General features: G+C 46.3%; 1 protein-coding gene across 4 annotated transcripts in view; it reads left to right on the top strand.

Annotated features, from left to right (window-relative positions):
• The window catches only part of LOC142587693 (transcriptional adapter 2-beta-like), a 41,001-nt gene extending 37,225 nt beyond the window's left edge, over positions 1-3,776 (top strand). For 3 of the 4 annotated variants that reach the window (XM_075698871.1, XM_075698872.1, XM_075698873.1), the window contains 3 exons: positions 1,195-1,277; positions 2,288-2,350; positions 2,939-3,776. In XM_075698871.1, coding sequence (XP_075554986.1) covers positions 1,195-1,277; positions 2,288-2,350; positions 2,939-3,061 — 269 coding nt within the window. In that variant the 3' untranslated portion in view covers positions 3,062-3,776. Of the gene's footprint in view, positions 1-1,194; positions 1,278-2,287; positions 2,351-2,938 lie in introns of those variants that run through there. The other variant, XR_012829609.1, reaches the window with a different exon arrangement.
• The last annotated feature ends 11,127 nt before the right edge of the window (positions 3,777-14,903 follow it).

Genomic DNA, 14,903 nt, shown 5'->3' on the forward strand with positions numbered 1-14,903 from the left:
CTTGACTTGTGCACACCCCGGATCCCTGGATGTACCATTGCATCAGAGGTCAACGTGCAGCTCTCGCCACCTAGTAGTGGCATGTGGAAGTACGCAGCGTGCAAAAATTCGCCGATGCAAGCGCACGGCATCGGGGCACTAGATCAATTGCTTCGGTGTAGTAAATTTTTTCCCCCTAAATTTTCGGCTGCCAAGTTGTGGGATTCTCACACCCGTGCTTGGGACAAAGGAACGACAACACTTTAGTGCAAACAATCACAAGGGCATTTATTGCACCTTTCATAGATCAATGCCTGCTAGCCGAGTTGCTATGCCCAAAACATGCCAATGGGCACGCGACAAATCTAGGAAGTTCGACTCACCACGACAGTATAGTGAGCGAATATGTTCGCCCCATGCTGGATCCCAACGCCTGGTCGTTCGCGCATACTGTCACGCAAACGGTGGTGCGGTCGAACAAGGCCTCACGAGACGGTCTCTTATACGGGTCTATACTGTATGTGGCGGTGATTCAGATGTGAATAAGTGCCTTGTCAGCATGGATCTAAATACCTAGAATTGCAGTTTCCCTGTGATGCACAGTTTTACATAAACAGCCTAGGTAGGTTAGGTGCAGCTGCAGCTTGTTAAAAATGTCACCTTGGTAGAAGAAAGTCGCTTTAGAGGTGTAAGTGATATACCTTCTTCCACAAAACTGCTGTAAGTTGCTTGTTGTTCATGTTGCTAGTACTTGTCACTTTTCTAGGCAAATGGCATGTCTCACTAGGTATTGACGGTTCTGTACGACCTATGCAAGACATGGGAAGCAAAATTTAGCCCCTGTATACATTACAGTTTTTTTTGCTCGGCTCTGTTTTATCTGATTTTGGTAGCTGATTGCTGCACATCTTACTTCGTGAGCGAAAAGGATAAAATTGACGCAGAATGTATCTGTGATTGGGCGCATCATTGTAAAGTACGTACATGGTTGAAGCAGCACTGAATGGGTCTTCGACTGCAGAGCTTGAAACTGCTGCTTACAGAGGAGATGAGGGTGCTTCTATGCCAAGTTTATTTTGCCTTTGTGTTGTTACAGTAATGCATTCTATCTGAACTGGTTTACCTCTCTGTTTCCAATCATCTGATGGTACGCTTTCCCATTTCTTCTTGTTCCTTTCCCTCCCTCCCTGCTTCCTGTATGCTCTGGGCCACAAGGTGACACGAGGGAAGACTCCAAGGAGGCTACCGACATCACCAGCTTGCCCGGCTACGAGCTACTCTCCGACAAGGAGAGAAAGGTACGTCTCCCCCTCTAGTTTTTAAAACTGGTCACTTGCCAGAGTTGCCAGGATAAATTGGTAGTCCCATCGCTGCATGAACACACACTTGCCTACGACCTGATCGGTCCGTACAGAAACCATTGTCATGATGTCCCTACACATAGAAAAAAAAGTACAGTCAGCGCACCCACCAAATCCCCATCCATTGGCTACAGGCCGACCGTGCTCCGGTAGCCAAATGATCTCGGGGTTTCTTTGCAACATTCACTGTCTGGCACTTGCATTACTTCGTTGCCATTCTCATTGGCACAGGTGTTGAGGGTGGAGTTGGCGCCATTTGAAGCTGCTTGACAATTCTGAGCAACAAAAAACTCGTAATAGCAATCAAAAAAGGTAGTTCAGGATTGTGTCGCTAAGCCCTGGATGTGCATAATCATACTAATTTGCAGAACAAATTGCAAATGCAGCCTGTAAGGCTTAACTGCTTGGCTTGGCTTTTCCTGTGGTGTGCGCATGGTCATTGACTGTTGGATAGACTAAGCTACACTAGTTTGAAATTTTGAGGAGGTGTCAGGAAAATTTTGCTCTTTCTACCTGATTCGGTGGCTTTATTGGCATGCAGTGGTCTTGAAGTCTTGGAACATAAAGTCCCTGAATTATTAATTTAGCACGCAGTCATGCTGGCAAAGTTTGAATTCATCGAATAGTGCGCTGTCCCAAACTTCTGGTGACCTTGTGCATCGTCTATAGGGCCAGGGATGGTGCTGCGAAGTTGTCCGAATAACCTGACATATGCAAATTATTGGCTAGCCACTGTAACTGCTTCCTAACTGGTCACTGTCGCAACTAGCCATTTTTTTATTGGTCAGTGTCACAATTAGCTACCTCTCAAGCTTAGTTATTTTTCTTACCAGTCAATGTTGGAACTGTTAAACTCTTCAGCTATTTGTTGTTTCGACGCCTCATCGCTGCAACAAGTTCCTGTTGCAGACTTGTTCACCATATGCACTTCTCTCCCTCTCTCGCAGCTGTGCCAGTCCATTGGAATCAGCCCTGCGTGCTACATCACCTTTAAGACCGTAGTGCTGAAGGTCAGTCCTTGTTGCCATCGCAGAACGGGGGTGGTACCCGAGTGAATCTTTTTACAGTGCGTATGTGTGCACAGACTATTGTGCATGGCTTAAAGCAGCACGCCAATGTTTTCCCCTTGCTCTTGACAAATGCAAGAGCAGCCTGAATGGTCTAAGCGGGTGCTGTTAAGCTGGAGCACTTTAGTTGCCATCTCTACATTCGTGCTTGCACGATTATTTGTAATAATACATCTGATGTAAACTTTGCTGTTGTTATGCAGGAAGTGCTTTGACATTTCTTAGTCTACGCGATCAGAGATAGCACAGGTAACCTAAGTTGTTCGCTACTGCATGTCTAACATTTTTTTTTTTTCTGTATATCAGAAGGGTACGTGTATGCAGTTGTAGGAGCAGATTAATGTGCAGAGGCAGAAGTTCAGTGCAGTGTGCATGCTTGATCTGCTGTAGCTCTTCAGGTGTGTCCACACGAAACCTGGAGCAGAGCACTTGTTCCGCAGTACCTCCTTGAGTCTCCTGGATAGTACCAAGCATAAACATGCCTGGCTGGCAGTCACTGTATGATGCCTCTGTGTTCCCATGTGTCTGCAGGACCAAGCTCAGCGGCAGAAAGGCAGCACGGCGAAGTTCCGCTCCCCGGCGGGAATGGACAGGTCGCACTGTCGGCGGATCCTGAGCCACTTCGCCAACAGTGGTTGGATTTCCGCTACTTGATGCCGCCCCGCCCTAGTGACCAAGAGCGATCAGCAGCAGGCTGCCGCCCCCTCCGCAACCGTCGACCCTGCCAGCTTGCATCGGTAGCCACGGCACCAGTTGAGAGTGATCCGGCTGAAAGCTTCCTTTGACTTGCCCCGTGGAAAAGCGCGGCGCCTCCGCCGGCATAGAGAATCGTCTTTTTGTTTCTTGATGAAATGGCCAGTGCTGGATTCACTGGGCCAAAAGAAGCGATGTGCGGAGTACTGCGTTGCAAAAAAAGCAAGATTCGCCCGTCAGCGTGTGGCGGCGCAGGTTTGTGTCTGCGCCTGGTGATTGCTGTCCGGTGCGACCGCTGTCCAAGTGAACACGGTCTGCCCACGACGTGGAACGGTTGGTGCTCCTTTCGTGACTCCCGCGAAACGATGTGTGGCAAATGCGGCCGACTTTTTCCTCGTCTGTAAAGCGGCGTGAGAAGCGTTGGAAAAGGGTGATCCCTCCAGAAACTGAATTGGGCATGCGTAGCAGTAGCCAGCGTTACTCTTTGAAGAAGAGTTTGGGCACAGCGCAACTCTGCAAAGTCTGGAATCCCCGCGATTGCAAAAGATGAAGTCGTCGGCATGGTGGCAAGCACGATTGTAACTTCAACGTCCACACACAGAAAAGAACACACTCCATTCAGAGAAAGAGAGCCTCCGAAACACAAACTGGTGAAGAGTCAGCATCCTTTTTTTTTGTAAGAAACGTGCCAGGAACTGTGATCCCCGTGGTGCTCTTGTTTTTCTTTTGTGTGTGTTTTCATGTGCATTTTTTTGGGGGGGGGGGGGACAGCAAGGTTTGAAGTCTGCGAGAGTGTGCGGTCTGCTTACGAAGGATGTTTTTTTTAACTGTGGTAAGCGAGTTTTCTTGTGAGAAGAAATGAGTTCCTTTGTCAGTGGAATGCAAGATCTGTACGACTCGAGCGCAAACGTGCTGTTATCATTGCTTTCGGAAAAAAGTTATCGATTAGGTGAAAATGTGAGTGTTTGCAGTCTTGTTGCTGCACAAAATTCAGCCTACTGTTATAAACATAACATCTGTTCCATTGTCGTGGGACCAATAGCACATAAACACTGGACACCACAATGAGAGGCCAAGTGTGCCTTCTCTTCTTTTTATCTCTCTCTCTCTCTCTGTCTTTAAGCCTCCATTTCTCCTAAATTACAATTTGAATTTAGCGCACGCTTCCTCTCTGGGTTTTTTGTTTTCTTCACACTTCTAGTCTCTTTCGCTCTAGCATTGCTGTGAGGTGTTCTAAGGTTAATTGCGTTAGTTAACCTGGACGGTGAATAAATTTGTTTTCCACTGCCCAGTTCAGAGAAGTTGTTCATTTGGCACGGGCCATTGCAGATCGTCTGGCTCTGCGGTGGACCATCTCTGATTCCATTGTTAGCGCACAGATTTGGCTAGAAGTCCTGCAGCTCGTTGCGTTCTCCCGACTGTGCGTGAAGACTTTCACCGAAGTTTAGTGCGGAGCAGTACGTTTGTCTTTGGCATATACCTGTTTGCAAGATCCTGGTGTGGTCCAAATGTTTCCTCTAGGGTTCAGGTAGCTCCTTCAAAAGTACCTGTAGCATTGGCTGTTGCAGCAACCCACAATAGGGTGAAAATCTTACTGTGCATGAAAGGAGCTGAAAAAGGGGTTCAGCGTGATTTAAGACACAGCGCTTATCCCCGCATATTAAATGCCATGGTTTGACTTCAGAAGTAATCGATAGCCAAGCTATTGTTTATTGGCTACATGGTTTCAAAGAAAAAAAAATTTTTGGAAGGTGAGGTCTTCTTTTCAGTAACTGCTCTTGTGAATCCAGGAAGCATTTTGTGCTTAAAGGCCCACTGTAACCAACTTTCACTTTGGCTAAATTGGTAATAAATGAGTATTTACTACTTGTACCTATCTTGGCAAAGCTGCAAGGCTGGTAATTGTTTAATTTGCTTATTAGGAGCATTTTATTAGTGCTCAAGCAGACGTGTGGACCTGGACGTTTGCAACTAAGACGCAAGTCTCGGTACATTGCCTTGGAGATCTTTCACTGCTCCGTGGGCTTCCACGGGTGGTGTCTAGTCTCTGAGGTGACGCTGAGTAGTCGTATAATCAGTCGTATGCCACTTTTGGTGAGCCGTAATAGCGGCACTTGCTCTCAGTTTTGGTATCAAAATGCCTATTTATGCAAGCATTTCATGGTGCATCTGTTCGAATCAGGTGTAAAGTCTTGCACGTGGGCTGTTATGTATCTATACTACAGTGCTGCCAACTCTAGGGAAGTTTCTGTAGGTGTAGGGAGTTTCAGAATTCTTTAGGGAAATGGGGAATGGCCCGAATATAGGGAAATTTCACACTGAGGCATTAAAACAGTGGAATGGCTGATGTGATGGCATGTTTTGATTTTAGTCATTGCAAATTGCCTTTGCGTTAGCTTGCGAAGTATTTTTCATTGTACTGCAGGGAAGTGAACGCATCTTGTCAAGTAAATGACAGGGTGAGGATGCCCTGGCCTCTTAAACGAAGTACTGGTACTGCGAGTTTCACGTTTGTACCTCTAGCTGTGCTGCCGATGTCTGTGCACTTTGAATTAAATATTTACCTGTAACTGGTGAAATGAACATGTGCTGCAACACCAAACAAAGCAGCATGGCAAACCCGGGCTAAGTGGACACGCGTACCTAGTGCCAAGCATGACAAGGCAGTCACAGTGCTAAACCGCTTACTATGTCCGCGGACACTAAAATTTACTGGGAGCCGGTCATAGGCAGGGCAATTTTAGTCACAGTAGTCATGTGCTTGGGTGAGCTTTGCTTTGGAAAAAGGAAACAATTGGCTGTCTGCCTGCATGCTTCACTGCAAGTGAGCAGCGGAGTGAGTAAGCGTGTAAGTTTGGCGGTGCTACATCGGTGCCCGGTATGCGGAAAAGCAAATCACACCTTTCACATTGGCTTCATGAAGGGGCCCACATTTTTGACAATATTGCATTCTGTTAGGGAGTTCCGGCACCCAACTTACCATTCAAGTAAATTTCCATGTAATCTTGGAACTTTGTCAAGACTTATTTTGAATGTAGTATAACCTATAACCAGAGTACAAAAGCATAAAGTCTTATTCTGTGAATATAGCTGAAACTGAAGGCATTGTTGTTAGCATAAAAACTTTCACTGCGACGTCATTTCAGACATCTGAATACTTCAAAATTTAGTTCTGAACACGCTTTAGACTATAAATATTACTGCTGGAGTCATATTGATAAATTGATCAACCGCATTTTACAAAACCTAGAGAAATTTTTCATTCAAGGGTGAAACCGGCTTCGGAAGTTTGCAGCATTGCTACACTATCGAATCTAGACAAGTCCAAAAATTTTGTTGGGGTAGGCCTTTAAGAATGCTTGCCTGAGTTCCTGCTTATGGGGCTAGTCTTGTGTACGGCATCCACTGCTCTACAGAGGCTCAGCTCAACCTCTACCATTCCATAAAAGTTTGTTACATGCCCGTGGAGCACATATCTTGCATCCAACTCAACTTCCTTTGTATGTGTGTGGGGTTCCTGCCAGGATTGCAGCTGTGAAAGGAGTACGAGTCAGGTGTGTTCTTTTACTGTAGTGTGGAAGCAGAGGTCGCTTTTTTGAAGCGAAAGCGCAAAGTTGTACATAGTTGCACTTGTAAATTTGCTAATTGAAAAAAAAAAAAGTCTCGCATTGCTCATGTACATATACTCATAGATCATCATATAGGCAATTTTTTCCCCCCCTACATTTCAGGTAACTGATCTGAAAAGAATGATATTTTCCGACATTGTTGCATATAATAGAGGGTTTTAGTATCTTGTTTACTCCCCTGAGCAAAAGTGTATGGACTGCCGACTACGAAAGTAACTTGTAATGGACAACTGCAGTCCGTACTTGACACCGCAACCTTTCTAGTGCACTCGTCAATATCAGTTTGTGTGCCTGAATTACGAATAAATTCAGCTTTTCTTTTTTCCCCTTTGGTGCAAGCAGGGGGAGAGGTCCATATACTTTTGCTTTTGGGCGTATGTATTACTATTTCAGGGGATACTGGAGATATAGACAAGAACAGAAGCGCTGTTGACAATTTGTTGTAACACTGTGTTCAACCGATGCAGAAATATTATTGTAACAAGTGTTCGACATCGCTGATGAGGTAAAAGTTGTGGTGACGTTCTATTTATCAACTTACATGTGACCCTGTGCTTTTTTTTTTCCTCTTTCTCTCATTTTATTTCAGCACAAAGCGTATCTAACGTGTTCTAGTTGGGTGAGCACAGTGTCATAAGAGAGCAACACTAGGGCCGTTCCTCTGGCCTATGTCTCCAGTATCCTGTGAACAGTAACCATATTATCCTGGCCTACAGTTTGCTTTTGTTAGCCCATGTTGCAGATTTCAGTTCGGGATTTTAATGCTCGACTTCCTAGTGCTGACATTTTTTTCCCTTTTTGCTCTGGCGAGAATTACTGGGCACAATTTTTCGTAATTTGTTTGGCCTCGAAAAGTGAAGCTCTCACTGCAGCCATACCATTTAGTATTATTGGGCGAGTTGAACACGACGTACATGTTTATTTTTAAAATCTTTCTTGCAGTAAAAGTCTCAGCGCTGGCAATTTAAATTGGTGTTTTTCACTTATCATTGTTTACCGTTGTGTAACAATCCCTGTTTGCATTTATCCCGAGGCGTGTAAATTCTGTGACATTGCACGGAACACTAAGGTGAAAGATATTTTTATAGTGTTTAGACTGAGGTGGGGGACGGGGGGGTAGAGGGGGGTGGGGTGTAGTCCCGCATTTCATTGCGACTTAACAAATGTGTCGGCCTGTGGCAACTCAAGCACGGCACAAATGAGCTGGCCCGTTTCTTATGGCTGTGGAAAGTTGCTTTGGCGTGTGCGGACTTGGATGTGCGTAACTGTTTTTGCTCACAGGGGAAATGTGCAAACGAAACGTCATGTGTCATTTTGTGTATCTTCACCATTTCATTGTCACCTTGTATATTTCTGGCCACACCAAGTGGACGCACTTATCCTGTTTCTTCTATGTCAAATTCACGAGAATGCAATTTGTTAAGAAACTCCGCTTCTTGAGCAATATTTTGCGAATGCACGCCATGTTACTTGCTGCCCGAATCGCTGAAGTGATCTTGGTGGTAATCGGCAGGTGTCGCTACAGGGTTTCAAGGATCACTGCTGTGTTGAATGCATCCAGTAAATTAGTAGATTTTAGAGGACCGAATTACAGCTCACACCTGAAAGTGCTTTTTTCTTGCCTTTGTGGGATAGTCGTTTGAACCATCAAAGTGCCAGTTGCACTGAAAGTTGCCTTGTCAAGATTCCGAAAATAAAATCTGTGGCCCTTGCATGAGTCTATATGGTAACCTTAGCTGGAATGGCAATGCATTTCGTAGCACACTTAAGCCTGTATTTCTCAAAACCGGTGCACAAAGTTTGTAGCAGCAAAAGATAATGCTTTAATTAAAGTATGAGTTAACTTGGATTCTGCAATTACCGCATGCCCCCTAAATTAGATTAGAATTTCCTTAACTAATTTATTAAAATCAAACCATGGTGATTGCCTTTGCAAGGCTGAACAAAATGTTGTTGGGGGGAATAAGGCATTTCATTTCGACTCATCGCAGTCCAGACTAGTATTTTAGAGTAACGGGGAGGGGAAATGCAAGAGGGGCCTAGAACCCAAGCTTGTGGCTCATGCCGCAGGCATCTAGTAATGGAGGCATTGTCTCGGGTATGGGCAAACGTTGACCCGCTGGCAAGCATTGTGTCGTTGCTGTCTGCCTGTGCACTGGGGTGAGGCCAGCATGGGTGGAAAGTGCAGCCCTTCACAACAGGGACGCCACCCGAAGACTGGTGTATACTTTTCGCAAGGCGCACTTGTACTCTTCCCTGTAGTGTATGTGGTTGTCAGCAGATGGCACCAGCAGCCATGTGTTTGCATGTTGCCACGAAAATATCTGAGCTCTGCACCTTGGCACAGGCAACAAGGCAAAATAAGTAGGAGCCTGGGAAACCTGCTGTGGGGTTTGCTAAACTTAGCCATCTTCGGGCTGTAATGTGGCTGAGCTTAGTGGAGAGGATGCAACGGCTACGGTGGCATGCATTGCAGACGTGGCGACACCTGCCGGTTGTGCACCTTGCACTTCATGAGCTTGTAAAGAGTATTTTGTTCCTTTAGTACACCCCGAGTATCATGTAAGGAGAAGTATAATATATGCTATTTGCAATAACCCTAGTTTCAGGTGATGTTTCATGGTGACAGAGTATTTTTTAGAAAATTGTGTTTTGTGAGCAGCCGTTCTTTAGGATTAATTCTTGATTCCAGGTTGCGCAGTGAAGTGCTGCATTGCACATGGTGAAGGGTGTAGCTGCTTTTTGTGCATAGACCGCTGGCTAGTTTGAACTAAAATTTCGCCTGGAGGTGACGTTTGGTGGCAATTTTAAGCAGTCGAACTTTATGATGGCACTACTTCAGCTTGCTCAGAATATGTCGTGGTACTAGTATGTGGTCCGCAGGCCAGTAATGGCCACAATACCACATGGTTCTGTTCATTTGTGCCACCATGTTGGGTGAACATGCTTTCTCATGGTACAACGCGAGATGCCAGAATAGGAGTGTTCTAACACAACGTACATGTGCCAATGTCAATGCTGGGAGACGTACAAAAGAAGAGCAGGACTGGTCGAAACATGTGACGCTTTTTCTCTGCCACAATGTGCTTGAAACCATAGGTTGTGAGAATAAGCGTGCACTTACTCACACTTGCCAACGTTTACGCAGGCTATGTACTGACCCACACGCGGCGCTCACTCGCATTCCTACTCGTGCCCACTCGTACCTACAAACACTAACTTGCGTTCATAGTCACTTCCATTCACACTTACCTGCACCCACCTAAGCTCATACCCACAGCCATTCACCAGCACTCGCTTGCATACAAGCATCTACTCACACTGACCGGCAGCCTCTCACCTTCATAACACACATTCTTACGCTTGCTAAAGCTCTATTTCGTGCCTGTGAAATGAGTGCAGATCAAATGCTTGTCACTATGCTCGTGAGCAAGTATGCTTGAAACTACTTGTGTAAAAAAAGTGCCAAAATTGAAGGTAGTCACTGGCAGCAAGTTTATACCAGCTGTCAAGTAGAATTCAGTCACTCATTGCAATAAGAGTTCTGTGTGATCTGGTTGAACTTGGCGTCACCAGATGTCCCCACTAGCGCTGCTCTTGTTGTGTACGTCCATGCAAATATGCCTACGCATTGCTATAAAACTATTATTGCAAAGGTGCACTTATGTTGCGCACACCTTGGGCTGTGTGAATTTTGAACTCGTTGGGTCAATCAAGAACTCGTTCTGCCTGGATGATGTGATCTCTCTTGCTGAATTTGGAAGTGATGCAACATGTCCCCAATAAATAAATAAAAGGCTGTTGCCTTTTGTACATGTAGACATTAACATCGAACAAACTAAATGGTGTGCCATTTGGTCTTGGAAATCTGAAGTACCAGTCGCTGTTGCAGTGTTTTATGGCAAATGCTCGGTCTGTCTAACAGCATGTGATGCTGCGAGTGCTCCTTGTATTAATGAGTTGTATGTTTGATTATGCCTTAAGTTAAGGAAACATTGCTTTAAACCAGCCACAGGATTCCACATCTATGTGAAATTGCCAGACAGAATAGCCAGTGGTTTAGGTGTGGAGATGCATTTATACCCACTTGCTATATACGTGAAATTGAATACTTGCTGTGTAGATGAAAGCTCAATGGGACATTTATGATGTAATAAAGAATGTTCTTTGATTTGCAACTTTTGTCTTTCTTGACTTTCTTTGGCATATTAATAATGCCTGCCTTCTTGAATGATTGTGTCAGGCTACTTAATATGGTTGGACTGAAGAAAGGAAGACGAAAACTACACTGGGTATTGCACCAGTGCAGTGAGGTTTTCTTCCTTTTCGCAGTTCTTGCATTATTAGTCATATAGTCGGTCAGATACAGAGTGTAAAAACTGCCAAGTGTCCAACACACTACCATGTGGTATGCGAGTGAGCACAACACAACCACACACCCCCATTTTCTAACCAACCGCGGAGCAGTGGCTCGATCAATCGGCTCAAGCCCTCGGGAATACACTGGCCGCGCAGGACCGCGACATCCTGGGCTGACGAAGCCACCCAGCTGGGGATGGCCTCGCCCGTTTCTGCGGCGAACGTCGGCGGTGTTAACCGAGCCAACGAGCAGAGCGGGGGTTGAAATACGCGAGAAGGAAAGCGGAGGAGGGTGTGGCGAAAGCGTGAGAAGCGTAGTGCGGCGACGATGGTTACGAGATGGCGCCAGAGTAGCGGGCGTCGTATTGTAGGTCTGTCGTCTGCGGTTGTAGGCGGCTGCTGCGATTCGCGCCCCGCGTCGCCCACGTGGTTGGTTGGTTCTTTATTCTATGCGCTGGCTGTCGCGATCTCCAGATTAGCCGGTATCGGACACTTTTCTCCGTTTGCAACGCACCGCACGAGACAGCTAGTCCGCGCCAGCCAATATATCGCGAAATGAGGATAAGCTTTCGTACAGCTGCGCTCAGATTTCGCATTAGGGATTATCGTAATCGTCTGTGAATATTTCAATAAAGTTTATTCCCCCTCCACCTTTGGCAACAGCTGACAATGCCAAGAGTGGGTGAGGTGGAAGTGGTAAGATGGCAGAAGTGGCAATGCTCAAGGTCGTAACGGGGACGTCTCGAAACAGCGTGAGGCGAAAGGAAGAAAAATAGACTCAACGCAGACAAGCAAATGCAGTTGCTAATCAGTTGATAGTCTGCGCTGTGTTTGTATTTTCTTTCCAGGTTTGACGTGCCTCACATGGGAAGCACTGGACATGAGAGAGAATTACGGATTGTAAGGTGCGCCACGACAAGGCAAAGCACCAAAATACGACGATTTCGCCCAAGCCCCAGACTACTGCCACGACGGGCTGTCGAGGGTGGACGTTCCTGTCTGTTTATGAACGCACGAATGGTTTTTCAGTGCATGGGCTCTAGCTACGACCGGAAACTCTTTGACTACGACTACGTGCTGTCGCAATTACTTGACGTTGGGGTCACACAGGTAATTAATGTAAACGTGTAATTTCGTAGTCCACGAGAAAGTCATGCATTCGACAGCAGGATGGCGGCGCTTGTGGACCGAAACGCGAATCGAACTACAAAGTCCACGCTGCGATATTGTTCAATCCAATTATTTTAATTTAGTGAAAATTTCGAAAAGTGTGAGCGCAACGAACGCTTTAATGAGTTTTTTTTTTTTTGCAGAAAGAGAATGTGAGCTGATAGTCTGATAGCGAGAAAGAATAAATACTCAACCAATCCACGACAATCCATGCCAATCCGCGCTGATCGTCGTTTGTGTAGTTTCTGATGGTTTCTGTCATGTTTCTGTCATATGGATTTCTGTGGTCCATGGTCTGGATAGTCGTGTGGTAATGTCACGTGCTGTTCTGTGACGGCACTCCTTGCTTCAGCATCGTAGCGTTTCATGACAGCGCTGTCTCAGGGTCGACGTTTTTTAGGGGGGCGTTCCCAGTGTAACTGTCCGTCGTCATTGGACTGGTTTGACGTGGTGTAAACAAGTCACTCTTCTTTGTAGTCACGCGTTGTCGCCGTGAGAGTCACTGCAGACAGCCCCCAACGCAATGGAGCAGGGTACGGCGGCGATAACCTGCAGCATCAGGGGTTGCCCCAACGAATTCGGACTGAGCGACCCGTCGCATATGCTGTACGTTTGCACTGCGGACGACATCCAGTGCAAGGAATGGCTCGCCGTGATACCCAAAGTATCACTTAGACACGTGTACGATAAATTGTGCGTGTGTTCGCTGCACTTCGACGATGGAGTGAACGTCAGCGGCGATGCCATGCCGACCATCTTTCCGCCAGTACCCAGTCTGAGTGCGAGTACGAGCGAGCCGCAACAACAGGGCGAGACGCAGGGCAGGGAACACGCTATGGCTGGTCCGGCGACAACGATCAAACAGGAACTAGTTGACGTAAGTCCGCGTACCGTGCGTACCGAGAACGCGCGCCGTTCGTGAAGCAACACAGTTGTGCGCGCTGATCGAATCAAATGAAGGCTTTTCTTTTGCGCCCGTTCGGTTATAGAGGCAGACTTCTCAGATGTGTGCAAATCTGAGTAACTCGTGCATTAAAGGCATCGAAGCTGTGTGGTTCTCACACCCTTCGTAAGCCGTAGGGGACCGGCCTGCCACTGCCCGAGAGCTCCCGAAGGCTTCACAGATGCACCGCCGTCCGGTGCAATTCCTTCACCATACTATAGTGAACTCACTGTAGGCGTAACGATGCCATGCCGGCTGTACCGATGCCGGCTCCGCGTTCTTGCAGACGCCCGTGCCATGCATCTTGTGACACTCGGTATCGAATGTAAGCCGTCGAACATCCAGCAGCGCAGTCTGAGCAGAAGCCCCGAAGCGGCTGTATCGGGTCGTATGACCAACGTAGTGACAAACCTTGTTTCAACGTGCGACCGAGGCGTTGGTGAGAATGCGCAGCTGGCGTCGGTAGAAGTGGCGTATATGCGTCGGATATAGCAGAGAGTTCGGATATAGTGAATTAGGGCATCGGCAGACTGGACCCTTTGAACTTGTGAAAAATAAGAGAATTCCCTTATACAGTTTCCTTCACTGCGTTTGACATACGGGTGTGAAAGATTTGCATACATTTGCGAAGGCTTTTTAAAGCTAAAGCATTTTTTTTGCCTACCTCCATGGGGTTTGTCGCGACTCAGGAAGTGTCTCATTGAGGAAAGTGGGCCGATTCGTGAGAAAACCGGACTGATCCCGAAGAAGGTGTATATTAATAAAAACTAATAACAGGGAAGTGAGACATCCACCCAATCGTAGCAATTGCTTCAAAGGAAACCCACACAGGTTCCTCGAAAGAAAAGCTTCGTAGTTAAAGAAAAATTTGTCCTAGTCCGGGACTCGAACCCAAGACCACCACCTTTGCGGGGCAGCCGCTCTACCATCTGAGCTAACCAGGCGGCTAGCACCTTGCGGGTTTCCGCAGAACTATTACGTCGGTAAAAACTAAGTGGATCACGGAGACTATGACCTCAAACAAGAGAGATTGGAGCTTGCACTGATCTGTCCTGTTTGCAACTATGTAATCAAAAATAGTGAATTGGTGGTCATATCCTGACACCATGTGTATGACGTGTCCTCGCAAGGGTTTTCACTAATGTGGTTTGTAATGCGGGCTGGATCCAACGTTACTAGACTAGGTTGGGCTGAACCTGGAGCAGTGCAACCAAAACCATTTATTTATTTATTGTACCCTCAAGGCATACAAGCATTATCGAGGGGAGGGGGCGGTCGTTCAACATAAATGCAGTCATTTGCACATACGCAATTGAAAATTTCAAAAATGGGAACCAGTGTAATTTCTAATAACAACGGGAATTCAACCACTCATGCAAGGCTTGTACAATAATTACGGTAAGAAAATACTATTGCAGCCCATTAAGACACTAAAAGATGAAGTTTCCTACTGACATAGAGAACGTTTACAGAAAAAAATGATGAAATGGGTTAAATTTCACTGGCAAGAGTTTCACGAAAATGGTCACAGTTGGAAACGCTAACTAATGAGGCGGAAAGATGGTTCCAGTCAAGGCTGGTTTTGGGCAGGAAAGAGTGCGAATATGTTAGTGTTTTGGTGAGGGAGATGTACTTTGGTGGTGGTGATCAAGTCGAGATGAAACAAAATTAGGCGGTTTAATCAGTCGGGTCCTAAGAACAT

The sequence above is a fragment of the Dermacentor variabilis genome, chromosome 7 (genome assembly GCF_050947875.1).
Source record: "Dermacentor variabilis isolate Ectoservices chromosome 7, ASM5094787v1, whole genome shotgun sequence".
In the NCBI taxonomy this organism is placed as follows: domain Eukaryota; kingdom Metazoa; phylum Arthropoda; class Arachnida; order Ixodida; family Ixodidae; genus Dermacentor; species Dermacentor variabilis.